The following is a 19325-nucleotide window of genomic DNA, read 5'->3' as shown; positions in this document are numbered from 1 at the left end:
TATTATGTTGGAGAACTTTATTAATCCTACCTAATGGACTTTTCTCTGCCAACCATTCTGTTATGATTCTCAGACTTAAGAGTTAAATATACAAATTGAAAGATTGAAATAACTTTCTCCCAACCTTTTTTCCACACTTTTCAACATATTTTGCTTGCCACGTAATTTGCACCTTGTTATAATCCCACGTGTCTATCCTCACTTTTATTTTCTGTTACGATTTCTGATACCGTATTACATTCATACTGAGATTTTGCCGAAAGAAACCTGGTTTCCTGTCATTATCGCGTTACTGGTTTTAAGTTCTATCTAATATCACACATTCATATTTTAGCATTTACAAAACGAACTTTAATTGGAAGAGATATTTTCCAATTTATTGAAGGATTACTTTGTTTTTTATGTCTTTTCTTACTCTCACTGCTTCAAAAGTTGGTGAGAGAAAATACTATGGATGTTTCAAGAGCTAATATCGGGCATGAGTAGTATTCACACGATTGAAGAAAGTCTATGTTTTAAAAGCTAAAAGAGATCTTCTATACCGATCTTAAATATAAGATTTATTATTTCCATAATCTGATATTAAAGAAACAGATAATAAATTCATCATTAAAAAAAATTTCTTACAAAAATTACAAATATTAAAAAAATCCTAATTAAAAAAATATATTGTAAGACTTGAAAGAATCATTTTGAATCTTTAAAAATAAGATCTATCGTTAGCACAAAATAATGGAAATATTGAAAGATCTTATATATCATCCTAAAAATAAAGGCTTTTACCAAAATTTAGTCAAAAATATTAAAATAGTATCTTGCAAAGTAAACTTTAAACACAAAACGGGTCCTTGTTCCACCATGAAAGTTACCTGAACTTTGTTAGAGCAGGAAACTTGATAAAATTTATGAAAATTATGAACGACTAATTAGACGGGTTTTATTTATTTTTGACAAATTACTAACCAGATGCATACACTGTCTCAAACAAATCCCATAGACATTCAAGAATAACAGTAACAACCCAAATACATGGCTCATAATACAATTACCACTTGGATAAGCACGTCATCGACACTAGAATACCCTTCTTCGTAAAAAAGTGTTCTTGTCTCTAAAATCTCCCTTTAAGCCTGTTTATTGGTGTTTGTAGCATAGCGCTCTTCTTCTTTGTAGTAAGCGTTGAAACCTACAATGTCCTTAATTTCTTCAAAAGATGGCATGCTTCCTGGAGGAGGAACACCGCCTCCTTTAATTGCAGTGAGTGCATCCTACAAATTCAGTCAGATATATATATATATATATATATATATATATATATTTATTATCTGAAAATTAAACTCCACAAAATTAAAACATCAAAAACGAACTCAAATAGGCTTGTTATATGCAAATTTAAAACGGGTAAAGGAAGAACTCCTCCAACAACAATTCAAGGAAGCACCACAAGTATCTCTGCATATCTGATCTAAAGCCTGAACTTACCACGCAACCAGATATCATAAACGTAGTAAAACAATAAATGGGAAAAAAGTTTTACCTGCATTGCTCGTATGCAAACCCCCACCAAGGAAAGTGGATAAACAGCAAGTTTAAAACCAACTTCTTCAAGCTCCTTAGGACTCAGTATAGGCGTTTTGCCTCCTCCTTCAAGCATATTGGCCTATACAACACGAGAGTATGGGTTAACAACCTCAACGAGTTTATACTTCACACCTTGAGTCGTAATAACAAATGATCACCAACTTAGTTACCAAGTTACTACAAACGAATGGAACTAATTCATTCTCAAAAGCTAAGTTAACAGAAGAAGATTGTCCAAATTGTAAGACTAGATATATGGGAAATGGTCCAACATTAAAAGTGAACTGATTTTGATACCGTAGTGTAAAAATTGATAGAAAAGAAATTAAACTTATCTGGTAAATGAAAATCAATTTATGCAGTTCAAGCTGTTAATTGGAACTAGTTAAATGAGAAACAGAGCAAATCAGGCATGCGGAAATCTTGCAAAGAGCATTTTGGGGAACAGTTTGTGTGCAATTGAAGAGGCAAGGCATGCATTGTTAGGAGAACGATGAATATACCAGTTTAGGAACATGGGGAGAAACTTGACAAAGAGCTTTCATTTCTTCAACGGAAGCGAGTGCGTCTATGAAAAGAACATCGGCCCCAGCTTCGGCAAAAGCGTTGCACCTGATGAGCGCTTCCTCCAAGGACACGGCTTGCCGAGCATCGGTGCGCGCCACAATCACAATATCGGAGCCGCTCTCTGCTCGAGCATCCACGGCGGCTCTAATCTTCATCACCGCCTCTTCCCTGGGCAACACCTTCCTTCCGCGCGTGTGCCCACACGCTTTCGGCGCAACCTGTCCAATTCGATTAGGTCATTAAGAACAAGAACAATAATTGAAGGTGTGAGAAAAGAAAGAGGAGCGAGTAAGTGACCTGATCTTCGAGAAGGATTCCTGCGAAGCCGGCGGCAATGAAACCCTTGACGGTCCTCTTGAGGTTCATGGCGTTGCCGTAACCGTTGTCGGCGTCGGCGATGATGGGAATCGAGACGGCGTCGGCGATGAGTTGGCACTGATCGAGCATTTCGCCGTAAGAGATGAAGCCGGTGTCGGGTAAAGCCAGCCTTGAAGCGGCGATGGAGAAGCCGCTGGTGATGCAATAAGGGAAACCGGCGGATTCAATGAGCTTTGCCCCGAGAGCGTCGAAGCACGCCGGGCCCTGGTGAACGCCGGGGGTTTGCAACAGTTCTCTAAGCACCTTCGCCTTCGACATCGTATCGCACTCTCTTCACTTCACTTCACTTCACTTCACTTCTCTACTGACCTAACACCATGCTTTATACTACTATTTTTTTTCTTCCTCTTTTTTCATTTCTTTTTTAAATTTCCATGAAATCACATTTTACCTTCCCCGTGCAACACACTACATTTATTTTTTTTCATCCTTTCCGATTCTTAATTCTCTTCTTTCCATGTTCATCTCCTTTCCAATATTTTCCATGCAACCTTAATTCAGAACACGCACATGCTATTGATTTCTTCACATTATTTTTGTGTTAGTTGTTGAAATGTTAAATAACAGTTTCAAACTAGTGTATGTATACATTTCCATGTTTTATATTTTTCTAATTTAGTCGTATATCTGTATCTTCGTCCGTGTTGTATTCGTATCTTCGTGTCTGTATTCACGTATGATCGAGGGTTTTTCAAAATTCAATGTAACGAAAATTAAAGCATCCTTTAAATTACAAAACATTTGAACAAGAGCAGCATCTGAAGGAACATAGATTAATGTATGAATAATAATATGCAGGTCTATACTAAGCTACCCAGGTCTTTGAGCTTCCAGCCATAGTTCCTTTGCTCCGATTTCCTGAATTGGCTTCCTCATCTTGTTTGAGTGCAGGGTGAAGATCATCGCCAGAATTTGGAGGGTTCTGATCCTCGTCTCTGTCCCCACTGCAATACGATGAAACACCAAACCTTAAAAATAATAATACTAAATGAACAAAACTTAATCTGTTACTGATGTTAAAGCATACACATTCATACTCAATTGTTCTAACAGAAACTATACCAGAAGAAAGTTTGTGCAGTGATACTTACCCTGAATAGATGACAAGCCCAAGGGTAACTGCACCAAATGCCACAAAGTACATCCAATCAACCTGGGAAACATAATTAGCTCTAGAAAAGTTAGCACTTTAAAATGTGGCACACATATAAAAAGGATGCAACATTACTCTCAGACCTTCTCGTGATAAGCAAAAATTCGAATTAAGACAGCCCACATGTCTGAGGTTAACAGAGACAGATTTAGCATGGTAGAACCATTGATCTGTGACAAACCAAGAGAGCTTAGTTTAATAGATTATAGAATCGGGTTAAATTTCTACAATGCTAGGGAATAATTTCAAGAATTTTGATGGCTGATCAATTTTTCACTGTAGTACATAACTGTTAAATTGTTTTGGTGCCTTTATTAGATCATTTTATTCCGAAGTCACAATACAAATATGATTTCTGAAAAAGATATAAACAGAGTAGTTATGGTTTGAATCCATACCTTGAGCAGAACAGGGACTAAAGAGTAAAACATAAACATGGCCACTGCAAATCCAACAAAAGGAAGTGCCTGAAATAAAAAATTGAAAGGAATGAAAATGAATAATAATGCTTGAAGGTGTTACATCACATCGGTTGACATGTTCTGACAACAACAACATGATAACTTGAATCAGACATCCTAGTTAAAGTGAAAGTCTGTCGTTTACTCATAGTGAACAGAGCTTACTGCCTCAGCCGACCAATGAATAGATTTAAGTTCATTGCGCTCAAGTATGCTTCTGTAATAATAATGAAGGATCGCAACAAGAAAAAGAAATGTAAATAGTTCTCGACTTTATTGTTCCTTGATTAAATTACATATCAGAATCGTCATTACTTCAATTCACAAAAAATCTCACCAGACTCTCAGAAAAATAAGTCATTAACTGAGATTTCATAAGTATTATTTGGCACAAATATTCAAGTTAGATGCATAAGTTATGCAACAGAACAGGCATGTGCTGAAGGATACATTTGAATGGCACTAATAATGCCACCAGAGAGACCTAACATTGCCATAAGCTCAACTCTATCAGCATTTTTCACAAGAAATTCCTGCAAAATAGCAGCAACAAAAGGACAATTGTACATAATGTAAAACTGCAAGAGAGTTGAAAAACGCTTTAAAGCAGAAGCAGAATCAGCTTACCTCGCTGACATTACTGATTGCATACAGTGTAGCACCAGCAATAACTAGAAGGTCACCTTTGCGAGGATTACTTCCACCTGTAACAGATGAATAATCAGAGAACTACTACCAATGGAATTCTTCATGTTAATGATGATATTAAACATAAGATAAAAACTTGCTAGCTTTGCAAGATTTCTAAGCATAAAGATAGGGAAGTAACAATACACAGTGCATAAAATCTCACCCACCTGCATGATCACCTGCATGAACATCAGAAAACACAACCAGGACAAGGCCAGAAACACAAACAACTACGCCTGTAATCTTTTTGAATCTATATTTAGTCTTTAAGAAAAGCCATGTAAGAAGCATCACAGACGGAATTGACCAGCAGTCAAGTAGCATCACACTTGTGAGTGAGGTGTATTGGTATGCCTTCACAACTGTTCAGTAGATCAGAACTAGTTTAGATAAAATTGCAAGTAACAAGATCATCTAATTCAACATATCACTTGCTTCATTCGAATACATAAATATATTCATTTCTGCAATGTTTTTTTTATAAATAAGATCATAGTCTTCATCCAGCAACATGAAACACTTACCAAGAAAATTTGCTTCCACATCAACCAATCCGAGAATTACATAATAGTACCATTTTGCCTGTTTCAGAACCATGTGAAGTTAGTGAAGTTGTGATCAACTGTTATTGTTTAGATAACGGAGGAAAATCAGAAATAAATAATATAATTTGTGTTTTGGATAACAGTGTATACCGATCTCAACTGATACTCATTCAAGATTAAGAACAAAATTGTGGAATAAGCATACAGTATTATAACCTTGAGTGGTTTCCTTCGATATAGGAGAATAGTTCCATAGACAAACGTCAAGAACACATAGTTGAGAAAGGATTGTGAAGTGGGAGCATTAATTCCTATGAAGACGAGAAAACAAAAGGGTGAAGAATTGTATTAGTGGTTTAAACATTAGAATAGAAGAAAAGAAAAAAAAAACAAGATGAAGGAAACCTTTTTTAGCCAATTCAGAAGAAGTGAAGCCTGTGGAAGTGATGAGAAGAGACAGAAACTGTCCCAAACCCAGACCAATAAGCGTGTTTGGAGTCCAAAGCCTAGTAAAACTCAACATCATATCTGGGAAGGGAACAAAACTCAACTCACCTCAACTCAATCTGAAACAGTGTGAATAAAAGGTTGTTTTTTTTATTAGAACTGTGTTTGGGAGGGAATGAACATTGAATGGTGTTGGGTGGGTGAGAAAGTGAGAGTGAAAAAGAGAGGTTTCAGCAGAATTTTAAGCAACCACTTTCAGCCGTCAATTATCACTGCATAGTCTACATCACTTCTTGCTTTCTCTTTCTCTCACCCCATCAACCATTCACATAACCACATTAAATAAATAAACCCAATTTAATATACTTTGACTTTCATTTATGAATTAATACTAATGTATGAAATTTAATACAACACTATAAGGTTTCAGATACCTGTATATGTGGCTGAAGGCAAACTTCATCATGATTGCTTCTTTTGTCTTCAGGTAAAACATCGTTGTCAAAACAAAAACATGAACTTCCCTCTTTGTCACACGAAGATCTTTTTCTTTGGTTACATGTATTTGAAATATGCAATCTTAAATTTGAAAAAAATGAGGTTTTATTTTATTATGTGAAAAGGTATTTTTCATATCTTTTTTGACGGAGAGTATCTCAACTCAGCTTTATCCTTCGAAGAAAAAGAGAGTCAAGCTCTTTGAGCCGCGTAAGGTGCTTTCCTTCTTTTTTTTTTCTCTCCCTTTTCGGCTGTTTCACGTCACTTTACTTTTTGGGTTGTTCTTCCTTCCACCTTTTAACGTGCCAAAATGTTAACCAAAAAGAAAAGGTCAATATTCAAAAACATGTTGGACACAATCGAATATGGTTCATTCGCTATTTTTAATACACATTTAAACATTACTTAATTGTTTTTGTCCTTTCATGATTACAAGTTAGAACACAGCATCTGTGAGTCTCTTTTAGTGCTTATTGTCATTCACTCAATGCCAGATCTCAATCTATTTTTCAATTTTTTTTTAGATTTAATTATTCACTTTCGTTGATATTGGTATCTGGTTCTAAAAGTGTGTCAATTTAGTCTCAACTTTTAAAAAAGTGTCTTACTTAGATCCTTTCAGACAAAAATTATTAAATTCGTTAACTTAATTCATGACTTTTATCATTTAATTTTATATAAATATCAATACTTGATTTTGTAAGTCATTTTAAATATCAATATTGGTAACGGTGTTAATGATTTTTTGTTGAAAAAGACCTAATTGAGACATTTTTTCAAAAGTTGAGACTCAATTAACATTCTTTTAAAAGCGAATATCAAATTGACACATCTAAAATAAAAATGAGAATCATCCTACTAATTAAAGATTTTTTTTACAAGTCAAACTTAAATCAAACAAAAACTAAAGGCACGGATTATAGTATCTCATGTTTTAAGAATAAACAATACTAGTGGAGAAATCATTATTCTTACGATGTAATTTTAAGGATTAATTAGTAAATTAATTTTTATATTTATATTTTTTATTTTTGTTAATTATATATATATATATATATATATATATATATATATATATATATATATATATATATATATATATATATATATCGACTAATTGTATCATATTTTAGAAGAAGAAAAAACTTAATCAAGTTCATATTTTCTAAAAAAAGGGACTTTGTCATATTAATGTTAAATTCGAATTTATTACTTATCAAATTTTAAATCATTTTATATTAAAACTTGATTGAGTAAAAAAATAAAAAAATAAAAAATCATAAACTTAAATATAGATGTCAAATTTTTAATTATTAGACGTCCCGTTTTGCCATTATCCGTTAATAACAAACAAAATAAAAACGAGATGAGTTAACTCGTTAAGACAATTTAGGAAGAAAGTTTTAGTAAAATCTATACAAAAGAGAATTTATGAACTTACACACCACTTCACCAACTTTTTTTTCTCTATTTTTAAGATTTATATAAACATATTTAACTATATAAATTTTTCTAAATCTTTAATTAACTAATTAAATATTTTAATCAAATTAATAAAATAATTATTAAATTATTCTATTATAATTAATAACTAAAATTTAATTTAATTTGTATGGCTTAATAATTTACATTATAATAATATTATACATTTGTATAGTATAAATAATATAATTAAGTTATTTTTTATTTTAATTTTTAATCTAAACCAACGGACTGAAATTCATTTTTGTCATCTATAAAATTTACAATAATAGATAAATTTGACATTAATTATAAATTTGGATAAATAATGTTTGGTAAACATAACTTTGTATTAAATAGTTTGAAAAATAAATTGTTTTCTTAATACATTCTGGATGCCACTTCAGCATCTTATAATTTGTTGAGGATCCAAATATTCTTAGGGCTTTTGCTTTTTGACACCTCAGAATATGTATTTCTTTAATTTAGTATGGATATATGATTCTTTCTAAAAGAAAAAATATAATAAATTAATCAAGAAGTTTACATTAAATCACGTCAAAAAAATAAAGAATAAAAAAAATGAGAATAATAATATTATTTTTCTTTTTTTCATCTTAAAGTCATTCCAACTAAGGTTATGTTTTTCCCTTCTGCTATTATGTTACAAATATCCAACGTTTTAAATATAGTTGGATGAAGATAAATTATAGACTTTGTTTGGATACTTGAATATACTCAACGATTTATTTTACAATGCAAACCAACCATGTAAAATTAAATATAATTGAAAGTCCAGTAATTCTAAAATGCATTATAAATTTTTAGGTAATTTGCTTTTAATGATAATCTTTACATTTATTAGATATTACTACATACTTATTTTTTAAAATTAAATATAGAGACAGATACACATTATATATTTTTACTTTTTTTTTGTAATTATTTAACATTTGTTCAATTATTATATAATACTCTTATTTGATATTTATATAATTGTAGTTTATTTTTTATATCTCGATATTTGTTATCGAAGAAAAATATATAATATTTCAATATTGAATAATATTATATTTTTTTCTGTAATTTTTATTTTAATAAAGATATTTAATTAATATTTTAAATGTAAATTAACAAGTACAGATGTAGTTACATTCTATGATAAAAATGAAAATGAAACAAAATTTTCATGTTTATTGAATATGAAGATGGAAATAAATTTTTACTATAAAAATAAATTTAAATAAAATAATCAAATCTACCTCCATCCTATAAATATTCTACCAAATCATTAAATAACATTGGAAATAAAAAATTGCAAATTATGTCATTTATAAGCCTTTTCCATACAACTTGAACCATTCAACATTTTAATGATGTGATATCGTAAAAGGTTATAGATGCTACCATCTAAATCATACTTTAGTTGTGATAAAGCAACTTCAAGTATTATGGATTATCCAATTGAAAATGTTTCCGACCACATAAAGAATTTAGATTTTTCCGCTTTTCATACAAGTTTATGGAGAAACCATAAATGACATAAAATGAAACCAAGATCTAAATATATTTATGTTAATTCTTAAATCGATATTTATTTCATGCCCCAACTATTTACAACTACAACTACTTAATTGCAAATTACAAATGTTACTTGTGTGTTCACATTCTTTTTTTACAATCAAGGATTTTTTTTTTTAATATTTCCTTAAAGTATTCTGATGGGTTAATCTAGTAGAATTTTTAAAATACTTACAGAATATTATATCGTTATCTTTGAAGTTTATAAAATATTAAATGATTTTTTTTAATAAAAATTACAGTTTTAAATTGTTGATAATGTGACATTACTTGCGCTGCTCTGCATGCTTCAGAATCTTGCAGCGCTGCAAGCTCATTGGCCTCCTGCATATATATATATATATATATATATATATATATATATATATATATATATATATATATATATATATATATATATATATATATATATATATATATATATATATAAAGAAATTAATGAAGTTTTATATTTTCATTAAAAAAAACCCATATAAAAATGTAAACGAAAGGTTCTATCTATCTTACCCACTCTAATTATTATTAAAAATTTGGCAATGGCATAATGAGAATTTGATATTTTTTGTCTCCTGACATTTCTTTCAAACTTTAAACTACACCATTAATTATTTAATGTTTTTGTAGAAAGTGGAGTATTTAATTAATGTTACATTTATTACTTCCCAATAACTTTCTTAAAATAGTTATAGGTATGATTCGAGTCATTCTATAATTAAGAAGGGTTTTGATCCAAAAAAGAGAAAAAAACAGGTTTTACACATCTGGTGCCGAGGATAAGTTACTTAGCATGACAGAACAAGCATAAACTTGTGAAAATTTAGGAATTTTGGAACCACAAACTTTGTTTCTCTTCGATCTTTTTTCTGAAACTCATTCGACTATTAACCTAAAATGCAAGTTCAAATCTCCGATGTAATGTTTGGGAGTTCACATGGCATAATATCCAAGGATTCCTTTTCTGGTCAATTTTTATTTTTATCACACAGCGCTTTCCATTGCGTGCATCATGCCGTTTTCTCCACTAAAATATTGATTAGGACTAAGATTCTGCATTAACACTCACTCACAGTAATTAACACCAACACTAGGATAATCTTCTTCTCACATATGTCACCATAAATAGCAGATAAAAAGATAAACTTTGATAGCTAGAAACAGAAACACACACGTTTGAAGAAGCCAACAACTGAAAACCACTGCACCTCGAAGTTGATGACGACGACGATGATGATGATGATAAAGATGAACAACCCGTGTCTCAAAATCTTGTCCACGGTTCTTCTCTTGGTCTCTCTCTTCATCTACGTCCTCGTTGCTCCCTCTTTCTTCGCTTCGCCACACTTCTACAAACACTTGCATTTGCAAGCTGAAGATTTTGAGCTCTGCCCAAGTAACTACACCAATCACTGTCCATGCCAAGACCCCATAAGGGCCAGGAACTTCCCCAAAGCCAAATGGTTCCGTAAAGAACGTCACTGCCCCGAGAGAACTCAAAGGTTGAGGTGCCTCATTCCAACCCCACCGAACTACCAAACCCCGTTTCCTTGGCCTAAGAGCAAGGTCACTGCATGGTTCAGTAACGTGCCTTTTCCCAAGCTAGTGGAGTACAAGAAGTCGCAGAACTGGGTTAGGTTGGAAGGTGACCGTTTTGTGTTTCCAGGAGGTGGCACTTCGTTTACCGAAGGTGCCAATGCTTATATTCATGCTCTAAACCGTCTTCTTCCTGTGTCTTTGAAATCTGGGGATATCAGAACAGTGCTTGATGTTGGTTGTGGGGTGAGCTTAAATATAGCTTAGTTATACATATATGTTGTATCTTGTGCTTTTTCTTTTCTTCCACTATCTTTCTTCAAACTGTTTCACTGCCTTATCTTTATCTTTATCTTCATTTTGTTTTCTCCTCTCTTGTTTGGCTTGTTGTCATAGTGGAAAATATGGTTCTGTCGATGGAGGAGTTCAATTATTTGGAAGAAAACATTGACATTTTAGGATGTCTTTGGTTAATTAAGTACTTATTATCTCGGTAAGCTATTATTGATGAGAGCTTATGTATAGCAGTAACAAACTTTTTCATGAACTGAAGTTTACTAAAGAACATAAGTAATAGGATTTATTGACATGTCTTCTTCGAACTGCACTTTTACTAACATAGGATTTGAATGTTCTATCATGTTTGATTTGCATCGTTTCATACTGAACCTGTTTAGTTCTACTAACCAGTCAAAAACTTGAGGTAACTCAATGTCGGAAAATTTTCACTCTGCCTAATGAAGCTTGGTTCATCTTTTTGGGTTTATTTATCAGCACTTAATTTAAATAAAAAAACTGATTTCTTTTCTAATGAATTAACAGTATGTGTTTCTTATGTTGATAATGTATATATAAAAATTAAACTCCTACTCATCTTTACTGGTATTGAATGTGTTCCAAACATGCATAATTGCAGGTTGCAAGTTTTGGAGCCTCTCTGACTGACTATGATATCTTGACAATGTCACTGGCACCAAGTGATGAGCATCAATCTCAAGTACAGTTTGCCCTAGAAAGAGGGCTCCCTGCAATGCTTGGAGTGCTAAGCACTCACAGGCTAACATTCCCTTCAAGATCATTTGATATGGTTCATTGCTCTAGATGTCTTGTCCCATGGACTGATTATGGTATTACTTTAATGTTTTCACTTTGACACTAAATGTATGCATTACAAAAAGGTTGTCTTTTTTTAATATACTTCTTCCATTCTGAATGTTGGAAAGAAAGTTCTATTTGGCTACCCCATTTATTGGGATGTGGGCATTTTACTTAACATTGATTGATTTACCATGGAATCTCTCACATGACATGGGATTTATATTATATATCTATAGGTCAACTTCATTTAATGCCACAATTAAGTGCTCTAATTTACGAAGCAGCGCTTGATTAATTCAGATAATTTATTGTAGAAAATTTGGTCTGCACTTATGATGCTGCTCTGATATTTCTTTAATTGTTGAAGATGGACTATACCTAAGAGAGATTGACCGGATTTTGCGTCCTGGTGGATTTTGGGTACTGTCTGGGCCACCCATAAATTGGAGGGTAAACTACAAAGCTTGGGAAACAGAGCCTCAGGTGCTAGAAAAGGAGCAAAACGTTTTGGAAAACCTTGCAAAGCAACTGTGTTGGGAAAAAGTTGCTGAGAAAGATCAGATTGCTGTCTGGCAAAAACGCATAGATCGCATCAGCTGCATGAAAAAGTTTCAGACTTTGAGATCCCCCAAGTTCTGCAACTCATCAGAGTCTGACCCAGATGCTGGATGGTAAGTTTGTTTTGCTAAGGTTTCTGTGATCAGTTTTTTTCATGGTTTGTTAATCATTTTTCATCGTATTATATTTATACTTCATAGTTATGAACCATTCAACAGGTATACCAAAATGACTCCATGCATTTTTCCTCTTCCAGACGTGAAAAATGTCCACGAAGTATCTGGTGGCGTTCTTGAGAAATGGCCTACGAGGTTGAAAAGTGTTCCACCAAGGATCAGAAATGAAAATGATGACGACTTCACACTCAAAGCATATACTAAAGATAATCGAACATGGAAAAGAAGAGTGTCCGATTATGGGGTCATGCTAAAATCCATTTCTTCCGGTAAATATAGAAATGTTATGGATATGAATGCTGGCTTTGGGGGATTTGCAGCTGCAATGGTGAAATATCCTATTTGGGTTATGAATGTGGTTCCCTTTGATGCAAAAAGCAGCAATCTTGGCATCATCTATGAACGAGGCCTTATAGGAACTTACATGGATTGGTGCGAATATTCCTTCCCCATTTCCCTTTTTTCTTCAATCTAAAGTTACTTGCAAATTGTCCTCCGAGTCCTTTAGCTACTGTACTATTTCGGGACATATTTACCTTTGTCTCTGTCTGCATCGAAGTGTGTGAATGATGAAGGAAAAACATTGTCTTGGTTGCAGGTGTGAGCCCTTTTCTACATATCCACGAACATATGACTTGATACATGCTAGCGGTATATTCAGCATGTATATGGACAAGTAAGCAAACTACTGAGAAAATTGCATTGTTGATCTTAAAAGTTCTTAATTTACAAGTTTATGATAAAAAATTGAGTTGGTCTGTTGCAGGTGTGACATAAGTGATATTGTTTTGGAGATGCATCGCATTGTTCGTCCGAAAGGAGCTGTGATCATTAGAGATGAAAAAGATGTAATTGTTAAAGTAAAAGAAATAACTGATAAAATAAGATGGAAAGGAACAGTAGTAGCTGGTGACCAAGATGGAACTTTTCATTCTGAAATGATTCTGCTCATTGATCTTAACGATACCGATTAAATTTGTATCTTGTTAAGTGATTTTTTAGTTACCATCAGAAGCTAATTTCTTTTGTTCTTTAAGTCTTTTCTTACAAAAAATCAACGAGTTTCTCACAATATACCTTCCTTAGATTATTTTTCAGTGTATTTTGAAATTTGATTTGAGATCCTCCATCCACGATGAAGCTTACTTATGTCCAAATACAACCAGCTAAGATGTTTTATTATTAATAATTTCAATCAACTCACGGAAGCTATATTACACGTTAGTTCATAACTGCACTCCTTAAAATATATACAAGAACACCATCAATCGTATAGAGGATAATGCCCCGAAAAACCCTTGTAGCAATAGAAGTATCCTTTTAAGGCTAATGAGGGTGAGAGGAAGCTTATATGCTTGTCTATAACTCTTCAAAACCGTCTTCGTCACCTTCATTCTCTATCCTTTGTCCCATTTTTTTATTTTCGCTAAGTTCTGGCAGAATAATCTTGTATTCATGTTTGTTCCTTGGTGACTGGTGGCTTTCATTTTAGAAAGCGGGATACATTTTTAAGCTTCTCAGTTTGAAAATTTAACAGTTGGTGTGGAGAATCCAAAGTATTCACCACCTTAGTGGTTTTGATCTTTACTGTATTGAAGTAACTTACAAAATAAGAGCTGTATAGAAGGAACAGAGTATTATCTTTACTGTATAGAAGTAACTTACAAAAAACGCATGTGATTTTTAACCTGTTAACATAATTAGTGGAACAAAGTCTTGTCTACGCATGATAATTTATAGAAAATATTTACATTTGTACCAAATTAGAGTGTGGTCTTGTGAGATCTTTTCTTGCTTGTCTTGTCCTTGGCCATTAAATTATCAGAATATGAATATTGCTTTAGTTCTATCCTTCTTGTACTCAAGATACTAGAAAAATAGAGTTGTGAACTGAACTTTTACTTGGTCTTGATATCTTTTGGTAGCAGTCTGCTTGAAGGTGCAAGTTCTTTCCTTCCCATATTTTCTTTCCATTTATCATGAGAACATGGCGATTGATGTTATTGCTTTGTGATGTGAATCATTTGCTTCTAACCTATCTTTTTGTGAAATGATCTCTCAGTGGAAGCAACGTTAAAGCTGAAGACTAATCTCTGGAAGCAAGGTAAATTTGTCATTGAAATAAACCTTCTGTGTCATTTGTGCAAATGGCTGCAAGGCATTTTTAAGGTTTATAATGCACAATGCAAAAAATGGCAGGCTTGAGCGGAAAATTTCTGAGAAAAATATGGGTGTTGCTCCTCCTAGCTATGAAGAAGCTGTTGGTGAATCTCGCAGCCCTGTACCCAGTGAAAGGTAAGATCTGTTACACTACAGACAACACTTATTCCCAACAGAATCTATTACTTTTATTGTTTTGATTTCAGAGATGTGGAAACTTCAGCAGCATCTGTTCCAAGAGATTCCCCCTCCTCATGTAAATGATAATCCTAGTCAAACATCTGCTCCTACAAGATCTTCTCCTGTACACAGCATCAGGTGTTATAACTTCCACAGTGGGATCTTTGAAAGTTTTAGGCTAATGAGGGTGAGATGAAGCTTATATGCTTGTCTATAACTCTTCAAAACCGTCTTCATCACCTTCATTCTCTATCCTTTGAAATTCTCGTCTCCATGATTCCATCTGCCATAATATCATTGCCTTGTTATGCTTTATACACACCATTGCGAAATACCATGTAAATCTGAATACAAAGTGCCTCACCTGATCATCAGAATGTAACAGCTGTTCTGCGGCAAACAGTATACTATTATTGTGCCCTGATGCAAAATCTTTACCATAACTCCCTGCAATCTCTTCATAGTTGATCATTTCCACCCGAAATCCCTTGCTCATGAATAGTTTATCCAACCATTGCCTTATATTGGACTATGCAAGAGACAATAAAAGATTTATTTTTGCTCACTTTTGCATGGTGAAGAAAATTATTTTAATGAATTAATTAAATTATTTGTGCACTAACCTTGATTTCTGGGTCTGTCTCAGCTAAGCATGCTGGAAGCTCTCCCAAAAAAAGGGATCCCTTCATGGCCAAACTGCTAATCATTGACAAAACCTCTTCAAAATTTGCCAGTGTCATCATTGGAAATCCCTGAGCAGGAATAAACCTACGTGACTAACCTCTCAAGCAAAGAATCCCTCTTACCCCAAAACCAGCATTGCTTTTGATTTCGAGAGTTTACTAATTGCAGAAAAAATGATAGGATTAATTACCTGCAGGACCCATATGCTTGGTCTACTACCACTGTAGCCCTTAAATTGCATAGCCTGCTCCATGTCAGATGATTCCAGTGGAATATGACAGAATATGCAACCTTTGGGTATCTTAGCCCCAACATCTGAAGCTTTTAAAAAAGACACAATTAGATGTTTTCATCACAGTGAATGCACAACACAAAATAAAAGGACCAACTCTTGCATCCTTTTCTACGGATTTTTGTGACCCCACAACGAACCAAGGAAATGATTTTGTTGAATTTATAATAAGAACGTTGTAGTCTACATAGAACAGTTTCCAATTGGATTTGGATTCTTTCCTAAGCTTTTCCCTAAATGAAAGAGAAATAAACAAATATTCCATTGCACATATTGAGTTACTTTGTGTCTACCTTGCTCTTTGTATGCTGTAATCATTTGAAAATACTTATCTGACTAAGAGAATCCAAATCCTGATCCATCTAGCTTGCATGTGTATTTACAAGGTTTTAGGCTCACACTATTGTCCCTATAATAAACATTGCTCAATGACATTTAGATTTGACAATGATAGTGCTTAAAAGATTATCGTCCACTAGTTCAACAAATGTCACCTTTAAGCTTCTCAGCTGCAAACTTAAATACAATTTCAGGGGATATGTCAAATATTATGGTCGAAGTGGGCCACTGAAGTCTGTATGGGCGTGTATCCATGCCATCAGTCAAAAAAACTAGCTGCGATTAAGGAAAATTCATATCAAACGATGCAATGTCATCCAATAAGTACTTAATGAAAAATAGTAATTTAAGAGGCTACAAGATTATCCTCAGAAGCATACATACACTAAGCAAATACCTGCTTTAGTCCATCAATAAGACTAACTGTATGAAGCAGCTTATCATCAATGAACTTGGCTGCAAGACAGTAGGGATGCAAGTCCGGAATCACATCCTCGGGAGTATTATCAGGGACAAAACAACCAGCATATGGGTCTAGAAACAGAGGCTCTGCACTTGCGAAGAAGTGATACTATGAGACACGTTGATCTTGTACACCACGGTGACATGACAAAATGCAGCATCTAAATAACAATGCTTTATCATTTGCTTCAAAAAAATGTGATATATGCAAACTCACACACATATACTGAGAGAGAGAAAATTAATGATACATTCACACCTTCCTAGATCAGACACTCCATTGCCTATTATTTTGTCTCTTTTTTTTTTTTTCTCAACAGATCATATCACCTATCAGAACTACATTTCTCGTTGCTTTTCTTCTCTCGATGTTAAAAAAACAAATCTTTTTCCAACAGTGAACTCAAACAACCTACTTTGAATGGTGACAATAAAATGCTAGCTTAGCACAATGAACCTACAGCTACCATTTGCTGGACTATTCCATGTAAAGATAAAGGCTTTTGTACTTTGAAGCAAGAAAATTCAACCATACTCATGCATTATTATCATTCATCATCAAGACCCCTGAAATGCCCGATGAAATGTCAAAATGAGATAGAATTTCCTAAAGAGAGTACAGTGGAATGAAAGGCAGAGATGGATTAATTTGCCTGGTCGAAGAGATTCGTGGTACCGAAGAGAAGCAGAAGCAGTGGCAGAAAGGAGTAATGGGTCATTGTCCGGGCTGAGTTTTGCAGTAGAAACACAGAGCTTCCTCTTAGAGATGCATACAATTGAGGGAAGGTTATTAATACAGGCTACAGGGAAAGCTTGTGAAAAACCCATCAAGCATTTCAAAAGGATAAGGGATTTGAGTTGAGAGCCTGTGCAAGAATGGGAGGTGACAACCGATTCTCCCCCATGACAATCGATTCTGCTGGTTCAGATCTGATTGTGGATGCGTTTGGAGGAGGTGCTGGTGGCCGTAGTTTGTTTGTTCACCGGTGCTGTGGTGCGTGGACGCCGGTGGTGGAGGATCCCTGATGATGCGTTTGTGGACACTGGTTCGTTGTCCCGTTTTGTGAGCTGGTGGAAAGAGACGAAGAAGAAGCTGGTTAAACTATTTAAATGAGAAAAGTTATATTATCTGAATTTATTAAGTGATTCCAATTAATTTTAAGAGATTTTTTTTTCCGTGAATTCTTTTATTTGATGTCAGTAACTATCTTTATAGGGTTTTGGTTTCTGGTATAGAAAATTTCAGTTTGTAACGTGCTACACATATATAGGTAGGGCCTGCAATATTTAATAATCATGATTATTTTTTCTAGGTATTTAACTTTTTGCCAAAAAAAAATGTAATCTTTGTAATTTGTAATATATAGTTGGCTATTTTTTTAAAAATAATTGATATTAAATATCCTAAGGTGAAAGCTTTCTTCGATAAGGATAGTTTTAAAATGTTAAAATAAACCAATACCCGTTTAATAAAATTTTTCCTTTTAGAAACATAAAAAAAATATTGAAAAATATTTTTATAAGAAAATATTATGGTTTCTTTAAAAAATTAACAATAATCTATATTTAAATTATTTAGTAAAAATCATCTTATGTAAATTGTTGAAGTTTCTATCTTTCTATTTTTCTGTACAAGTTAATTTTAACTTATAAAAATATTTCGTTTTCAAATTTTGCCTATAACATGAGTAATTGTTCTTAAATAGGCTAGATGTACTAGGAAAAGCCAATTTTCTTGCTCCTTCCATTTTTTCTTTCTTTTGCTTAGTGTTTTTAATAATAATAAAAAACTCTCTTTTTTTTTACAAAATTACTATCACACGTTTTTCAAGTTTTTTATTTATTTACAAAATTTCTCTGTTTAGTTTGGTGCAGTTATTTGCCAATATTGGAAAACATTTTCTATATATACACTAATGTAATAGTAATGTGAATCCATAAAATTTAGGAGCAATAGCTTCTGAATTTGAAAACTGAATTTGAGAAGAAAATAGGTACACTAGTTATGGTAATCAATTGTTGTGTTTTTACCTTGTAATCGGTAACTACATTTTGAAGTTCAATTTTTATTTTCTATACCTAAAAACAAAACCTCACTTTGTCCCTCACACAAGTTAAATTGGAATGAGTGATCTTTAGTTAACTAAAACATATCTCCACATTATTATTAGATTGGAACGATTTTAGTTAATGGTAACATATTTAAAAATTCAGTCTCAACATCATAAGTTAAATTAAAACAAAGTTAGAATTTAATTAAGTGGACCATATCCAAAACTCAATCTCAATCTCATACTTAAATTGAAACCAGTTATCTTTTGGCTAATTGTAACAATGTATGAATTGTGATAGATTTTACTTTATTTATTTACTTTGTTTTACAGAATGAGGAACAAGTTATTGATTCAATTTAAAATAGATAAGATCTTTAAATTCAGCGTCATTTTTTTCACTAAGTTCAGATCACTGAGAACCTGTTACAAT

The 19325-nt window shown here is 33.1% G+C and overlaps 4 protein-coding genes across 9 annotated transcripts; 1 reads left to right on the top strand and 3 right to left on the bottom strand.

Annotated features, from left to right (window-relative positions):
* Positions 1-912: 912 nt before the first annotated feature.
* Positions 913-2927, bottom strand: LOC114185315 (carboxyvinyl-carboxyphosphonate phosphorylmutase-like). 2 transcript variants are annotated; one of them, XM_028072975.1, is made up of 4 exons: positions 2446-2917; positions 2085-2366; positions 1538-1660; positions 913-1268 (listed from the first exon to the last, which is right to left on the bottom strand). In XM_028072975.1, exons 1-4 carry the CDS (start codon positions 2782-2784, stop codon positions 1125-1127), a joined length of 888 nt encoding a protein of 295 aa, XP_027928776.1. In that variant the 5' UTR covers positions 2785-2917; the 3' UTR covers positions 913-1124. The 2 variants fall into 2 exon arrangements, with proteins under 2 accessions (XP_027928776.1, XP_027928777.1); XM_028072976.1 differs by having other exon boundaries at positions 981-1325; positions 2446-2927.
* A 223-nt stretch (positions 2928-3150) lies between these two features.
* LOC114185314 (solute carrier family 35 member F1-like) lies at positions 3151-6407 on the bottom strand. 2 transcript variants are annotated; one of them, XM_028072974.1, is made up of 12 exons: positions 6257-6407; positions 5781-5941; positions 5592-5686; positions 5355-5412; positions 4998-5192; positions 4768-4844; positions 4591-4673; positions 4306-4357; positions 4078-4146; positions 3763-3849; positions 3618-3679; positions 3151-3470 (listed from the first exon to the last, which is right to left on the bottom strand). In XM_028072974.1, exons 2-12 carry the CDS (start codon positions 5899-5901, stop codon positions 3332-3334), a joined length of 1038 nt encoding a protein of 345 aa, XP_027928775.1. In that variant the 5' UTR covers positions 5902-5941; positions 6257-6407; the 3' UTR covers positions 3151-3331. The 2 variants fall into 2 exon arrangements, with proteins under 2 accessions (XP_027928775.1, XP_027928774.1); XM_028072973.1 differs by lacking the exon at positions 6257-6407 and having other exon boundaries at positions 5781-6138.
* Positions 6408-10402: 3995 nt separating this feature from the next.
* LOC114185168 (probable methyltransferase PMT19) lies at positions 10403-15058 on the top strand. 3 transcript variants are annotated; one of them, XM_028072733.1, is made up of 8 exons: positions 10403-11138; positions 11809-12019; positions 12358-12661; positions 12749-13156; positions 13323-13400; positions 13491-14663; positions 14787-14828; positions 14924-15058. In XM_028072733.1, exons 1-6 carry the CDS (start codon positions 10575-10577, stop codon positions 13696-13698), a joined length of 1773 nt encoding a protein of 590 aa, XP_027928534.1. In that variant the 5' UTR covers positions 10403-10574; the 3' UTR covers positions 13699-14663; positions 14787-14828; positions 14924-15058. The 3 variants fall into 3 exon arrangements, with proteins under 3 accessions (XP_027928534.1, XP_027928533.1, XP_027928535.1); XM_028072732.1 differs by having other exon boundaries at positions 13491-14828; positions 14924-15031; XM_028072734.1 differs by having other exon boundaries at positions 10408-11138; positions 12767-13156; positions 13491-14828; positions 14924-15031.
* Positions 14812-17941, bottom strand: LOC114185170 (putative S-adenosyl-L-methionine-dependent methyltransferase MSMEG_1480/MSMEI_1444). 2 transcript variants are annotated; one of them, XM_028072735.1, is made up of 7 exons: positions 17495-17941; positions 16777-16928; positions 16535-16655; positions 15939-16069; positions 15688-15816; positions 15429-15593; positions 14812-15347 (listed from the first exon to the last, which is right to left on the bottom strand). In XM_028072735.1, exons 1-7 carry the CDS (start codon positions 17667-17669, stop codon positions 15276-15278), a joined length of 945 nt encoding a protein of 314 aa, XP_027928536.1. In that variant the 5' UTR covers positions 17670-17941; the 3' UTR covers positions 14812-15275. The 2 variants fall into 2 exon arrangements, with proteins under 2 accessions (XP_027928536.1, XP_027928537.1); XM_028072736.1 differs by having other exon boundaries at positions 15939-16063.
* Between the last annotated feature and the right edge of the window lie 1384 nt (positions 17942-19325).

The sequence above is a fragment of the Vigna unguiculata genome, chromosome 5, assembly GCF_004118075.2.
Source record: "Vigna unguiculata cultivar IT97K-499-35 chromosome 5, ASM411807v1, whole genome shotgun sequence".
In the NCBI taxonomy this organism is placed as follows: Eukaryota; Viridiplantae; Streptophyta; class Magnoliopsida; order Fabales; family Fabaceae; genus Vigna; species Vigna unguiculata.
The sequence above is the reverse complement of the archived record's forward strand: the minus strand, read 5'-3'. Positions and strand labels throughout refer to the sequence as shown.

Coding starts and splice junctions, on each gene's coding strand:
- LOC114185315 (XM_028072975.1), bottom strand. CDS start 2,784: ATGTCGAAGGCGAAGGTGCTTAGAGAACTGTTGCAAACCCCCGGCGTT. Junction 2,367..2,445: donor GAATCCTTCTCGAAGATCAG/GTCACTTACTCG, acceptor CGAATTGGACAG/GTTGCGCCGAAAGCGTGTGG. Junction 1,269..1,537: donor TTTGCATACGAGCAATGCAG/GTAAAACTTTTT, acceptor CTGAATTTGTAG/GATGCACTCACTGCAATTAA.
- LOC114185314 (XM_028072974.1), bottom strand. CDS start 5,901: ATGATGTTGAGTTTTACTAGGCTTTGGACTCCAAACACGCTTATTGGT. Junction 5,687..5,780: donor TTCTGAATTGGCTAAAAAAG/GTTTCCTTCATC, acceptor TCGTCTTCATAG/GAATTAATGCTCCCACTTCA. Junction 3,680..3,762: donor TTTTTGCTTATCACGAGAAG/GTCTGAGAGTAA, acceptor TATGTTTCCCAG/GTTGATTGGATGTACTTTGT.
- LOC114185168 (XM_028072733.1), top strand. CDS start 10,575: ATGACGACGACGATGATGATGATGATAAAGATGAACAACCCGTGTCTC. Junction 12,020..12,357: donor TGTCCCATGGACTGATTATG/GTATTACTTTAA, acceptor TAATTGTTGAAG/ATGGACTATACCTAAGAGAG. Junction 13,401..13,490: donor TTCAGCATGTATATGGACAA/GTAAGCAAACTA, acceptor GGTCTGTTGCAG/GTGTGACATAAGTGATATTG.
- LOC114185170 (XM_028072735.1), bottom strand. CDS start 17,669: ATGGGTTTTTCACAAGCTTTCCCTGTAGCCTGTATTAATAACCTTCCC. Junction 16,656..16,776: donor TTATTGATGGACTAAAGCAG/GTATTTGCTTAG, acceptor CCTTAATCGCAG/CTAGTTTTTTTGACTGATGG. Junction 15,348..15,428: donor TGTTACATTCTGATGATCAG/GTGAGGCACTTT, acceptor ATATTATGGCAG/ATGGAATCATGGAGACGAGA.